At 39.2% G+C, this 5,070-nt stretch overlaps 2 protein-coding genes across 2 annotated transcripts; one reads left to right on the top strand and one right to left on the bottom strand.

The window, feature by feature from the left end:
- Nucleotides 1-536: 536 nt before the first annotated feature.
- Nucleotides 537-842, top strand: MELLADRAFT_31912 (uncharacterized protein; the record flags this gene model as incomplete). Its single annotated transcript, XM_007417225.1, has 2 exons — nucleotides 537-594; nucleotides 664-842. Coding segments are annotated over 2 exons (237 nt in total), but the record flags the coding sequence as incomplete, so codon positions are not given.
- Nucleotides 843-1,337: 495 nt separating this feature from the next.
- Nucleotides 1,338-3,705, bottom strand: MELLADRAFT_94626 (uncharacterized protein; the record flags this gene model as incomplete). Its single annotated transcript, XM_007417250.1, has 6 exons — nucleotides 1,338-1,678; nucleotides 1,745-1,798; nucleotides 1,864-2,086; nucleotides 2,162-2,532; nucleotides 2,581-2,663; nucleotides 2,735-3,705. 6 exons carry the CDS (start codon nucleotides 3,703-3,705, stop codon nucleotides 1,338-1,340), a joined length of 2,043 nt encoding a protein of 680 aa, XP_007417312.1.
- Nucleotides 3,706-5,070: the final 1,365 nt, after the last annotated feature.

Here is a 5,070-nt window from a genome sequence, read left to right as displayed (position 1 = left end):
AAGTGAGCACCGCGCGACCCTGTACAACTCGACTAGTAGTCGAATTGAGGGGGACATTTCAAACGACTACTAGTCGAGTGTGGCTGTTAACAGCCTCTCTCAGAGATGACCTGTTAAGCCCACCCAAATACACACAAGTCCCCCGGGCGAAATTTTTTGAAATTCAACACCGTAACTTGCCCAAATCCGGCTTAAGACTTCCTACAGTCAAGTCCGTGTGTAACATCGGGTTTGCCCTACCCGGTCACCGCTCATAGGGGCCTGTCAGTGTCGGGCCATTCACCTTTGCTCAGCAAACTTCACTGGCACCTTTACAACATCTTGAAAAAATCTCACATCTCATTGTCAAGTCGAACAAAACGTATAGATCATGTTTTGGAAATGTTGTCACTAGAATGAGAAATGTCTTAAAACAAAAGCAAAAGCGTAATAATCCGAATACAACGGCAGCGACTGCTAGTGTTTTGGCGGCGGTGAAGGCTAGTCAAGGTGAAAGGACTAAGGTCTTACAGATGTTGAATAAGGTGAATCCGGAAGAATTGGTGGATGATGAAGAGTATAAAGAGATTTTGGAAGATATTATAGAAGAATGCAGTACGTTGTTCTTTTTTCTTAAACTTACTTCTCAAACACACATTGATTGATTGTGTCTTTCTTGAAAAGGTAAATATGTTAAGATTGAAGATGTGAAGATCCCAAGACCAAAGAAGAATCAAAAAGGTAGAATACATTCGAAAGCGAGTGAATCGGTTGAAGGATTAGGTAAGGTGTTTATTAAATTTGAACAAATTGAAGATTGTGGTCAAGCGCTTTCTGCGATTGCTGGTCGACAATTTGCTAGTCATTTTTTGTTTTTGTTTTTCTATTCTTTGATTTAAATTAAAAGAAGATGAGGAAGATCACAATACTGGTGATGGGGGTTGATGATCAGAATGAACATGGAAATGGAGATGGAAACGGAAATATGAGTGACAATGAAATGAGCATTCGATCTGATTGAATTTCTGATCCAAAAGTTACAATGAAATGAGAGTTTGATATGATTGAGTTTCTGATCCGAATCGAAGATAAACAAAACGCTCATTAAGTGAAAGTGACAACAAAGAAAACAGCATTTCTGAAATGCAAAAGGGTTTGAATTGCTCTTTCGATTTTTTTTTGGAACGGTTACCTCTAGATTACAAACGGACTAATTGCAAGTTCAAAAGAAACACATATTTGGAAACGAGTCGAGCAAGTTGAGGCACCAGATTGAATAAAGAACAAACATAATCGGTTAGTAGTGTAGTATAGATTGCTAAACTGTTGTGCGATAAGAATGGACAGGGAAAGCTAAATTAGTTGCTGTTCGAGTCATTTATGTTGAGATTAACATCCCCAATCCGCTCCTCTTCCTCATCAAGACCAACATCCCGTTTTCGCTTGTTATTCCTGCCGGACTTGTACTTGAATACAAAGCCTGGAATTGGGGTGAGTGACACCGGGTGAGTTACAAGGTCAATATTGATCTGTCGAGCTTTCTCTTCAGTGACAGCAGAATTTGGATTAGTGATCCAAAACTTGTACAAAGGATCGGATGGCTCGTATTGCAACTTGAAGCCTTGTTCGGCAAGGCGAGCTTCACAATTTGACCAAGTCCAAGCTTCTTGAGGCTTGTTTGCAGCTTCTGTAGCTTTTCCTGGAATCAAATGTCGTGTCAGCCACTGCACAGGCAGGCAGCGGTGATAAAAAACCAGGTACATACGAATGATTTGGTTCAAGGTGGCCTTCAACTTCTCTAATTCTACCCTTGAGCCATCTGAAACGATTCAAAAATTTGACATTAATTGTGATCGAGCACAAGATTGAGTAGAAATCACTTACTTGCTCGCTTAGGACGCGCGAGGCCTGCAACTGTCTTACCGGTCAAAAAAGCCTGCATCTTTGAAGTAGTGCTTTCATGAGTTGGAGACGAATTGATGTCATGATCCACCCATTCCCATAAGCCAGGTGTAGTCGACATGTATTGAAAGCAGTGCTTAGAAAGGTGTGTTGAGACAGCTGTGATAGTGAATTGAGCCGGATGAATTCGAGACATGTTGTTTGCCTGAGAGCCACACAAGTTGAACAATCATCAATCAGCGTCACACAAAAAGATGAAAAGAATGAATTATGTACTTACCTTCTGGATGAAGCTAGCCACAAACTCATCGCATTTGATTTTGGAATGCGCCAGGTCACGGCTTTTGGTGCGGAAGCCATTCTTGCGGGTCTCCTCATCATTCGATCCCCGAACAATCTTGAGTAAGCCTTTGTGAGTTGGACGATTGTCGGGTATTACATCTGGATTAACCCCGTCGATGTTGTCGATGTTGTCGATGTTGTCCTCTGGTTCAATATTATCAATATCATCAATATCACCAATATCGCATGCCTCGCCAGCTTTGCGAAACTGATCTTGCTCTTCTTTTGTATAACTTGCCCATAGTTCACGTACTTGTTCCCTGGAAACAGGATTAAGAGGACCACCATCTGTCCATAACAAGAACTTGGCTTTCAGTCGGAATTCAGTATTAAGATTGTGAATTGAGCTGTACTCACTTTGTCGATAGATATCTGAGACTGCCTTAGATTTTATGAAATAGTCATAATTTCTTGACGCCCTAAAGGATGCGCATTTTCCACTTCAAAAAAGAAAGATAGACGTCAGAAGTATAATCTATTAGAGTTGAGAATAGGATGAAGAGCACCTCACATCTCGTTTGAGGCCACATCTTGTGATATTCCAAGGTGGATGCACAAGATGGCAAGCAGTTTCTCGGTCGAGTTGTGAAAATCCCTCAGAATTTGTCTCTTCTGTAATGATGGTGCCCCATGACCTCGCCCACGAGTATGCTGGTCAGCAAGCGTCCTAAGCTGCGAGGCATCCAACGCATACAATTCAGTTACAGTCAGATCAGCTGGAAGAGAGATATTATCGGGTAGACGTTGGGCTGGTGTTAGGAACTCGTCCAAGAGAGCCTTGTTGCTCTTAGTCACTTCCTCTTCACAGTTAGAATCTTTGTTAGGTTTAGTTTGTGTTGAACTCTTTGATCTAGATGCAGATTTCTTTGTTTGTGACGCTTTCTTTCCTGCTGGCTGGGACACAGTAGAGATTCCTATCGAATCGGATGTTGTTGTTTTTGTCAAACCCAAAGGTTCAGATTCTGATTGCCGATTTAGGGAAGAGCTTATAGCAATTGGTGCTATTGGTGCTGATGCGCGATGAGAGTGCGGAACCGATATTTGATGATTTTGATCAATGTTTAAAAGTGAATTGAATTGATTTGGTACGATTTGAACCTGTTGAAGCTGAATATTTTGATTTATACTTGTGTTTGGTAAGGTTTGAGTATGTTGAAGCTGAATGTTTTGATTGATATTATTTTGGTTTATACATGGCCGATTATCAACCAATGGAGGTTGTGGAAGTTGATGATCTTGATTGAAATCAATAGGTGCACACTGAGCCTCTTGAACATAATTGATTTGGTTGATATCAGCTTGATTTTGATTTAAAGGTGTTACTCGATTACCTAAATTGAAACTGTTATGAATATTTTGAGAATATATTGAGCCATTATGATCCGTAGTAGGTCTTTGAAAAGGTTGATGAATTAAATCTTCATAGCTTTGATCTGAATATTGCTGATGTTCAAGAGGAGATTGTTGGTGTAAGGCCGCCATAAATGATTGCTGGTCTAAAATCTGACCTTGCCTTGAGTTTTCCATCTCTAAATCAATGTGTTTCTTGATTACCGGCACGTAGGATTGATATTAAAGTTAGTGAGGCTTGATGTATGCTGTTGTATGTGGTGGTGAGGTGCATTACTCCAGTTTTTTTGAGCTTGGGGCGCGTCTTGTAATTCAATTGGTGCAATTCTGAGTTTAATCTCAAATTTCAATTCAATTGGCGCAATTCTGACTTTTATCTCAAATTTTGATTAAAATACACAATATTGAAGAAGTTATCACCTGTGCTATAGGCACACCTTTGGCCACTAATACCGGAAAAACCATGTACTTGGCCTTCTGTTCTGAAATATGTAAGTGAATATAATACTATGTTATCATAATATGTGATAAATATTGATTCAATTGACATATTTCAGGGGAGGAATGATTCATCAATTTGAATGAAGATTGACTATGAGACAAAGTGAGAATGTCCCCTGCTTTTACCACGTAAACTGCAGAAGTCCAGCAAGTCTTTGAGAGCCCCAACTATGTGGGGTTTTAAATAGACAATAAAGGATTACCAGATCTAAAAAGCAGTAATCAGGCATTCAATAATTGGTTTGTTGATCTAATTTGAAAGATGAGATGATCATAGCATTGAGTGTTATGTATATTTCCATGTATGTTGTGGATGTGATGTAGAGGTAGATTCAAAAGGACTTTAAACAGGCAGATATATATTAATCATCATGATTAATATACATAAAACAATTGGAGTGGTGATCAAGAATTGTATCCTTCAGCAACAGCATGAGCAGCCCACGCGCTAGGTAGGTGAGATGTTTTGGGTTACAACTTTGCGCACACATGTCATAAGGTAAATGTTAAGGTGTAATATTAAATTAATGATACTAGCGCAGAAAATGCGCCAATTTTTAAAATATTTGAATCAAAAGTGAAAAAGTTATTGAGCATTGAGTTATATGCATAGTATGAAGCAATTGTGCTGAACGGCGCAGACAAATATGATTATGGACAGTGCCACACATGTAACAATCTATAGATGATAATAGTTTCAAAAAGGCCACATATGTGCGGATAAAATGGTCTAGATTCCAACTAATTTGAACCAAAAATGAAAAAGTTATTGAGAATTGAATTATATGCATAGTATCAAGAAATTGTGCAGGACAGAGCAGAAAAAAGTGGTTATGGACAGTGCCACACATGTAGTAAGCTGTATATGGGAGTATTTTCAAAAAGCCCACATATTTGCGGAGAAAATGGCCCAATTTTTAACTGCTTTGGTCTAAAGAGTGACCAAGTTATTCAAGATTCCATCCATGGAGGTCAAAATGAGGAAAAAATGCAGAT

Source organism: Melampsora larici-populina (assembly GCF_000204055.1).
Source record: "Melampsora larici-populina 98AG31 unplaced genomic scaffold MELLAscaffold_70, whole genome shotgun sequence".
In the NCBI taxonomy this organism is placed as follows: Eukaryota; Fungi; Basidiomycota; class Pucciniomycetes; order Pucciniales; family Melampsoraceae; genus Melampsora; species Melampsora laricis-populina.
Note: the sequence above shows the minus strand (reverse complement) of the source record. Positions and strands in the feature narration are given on the sequence as shown.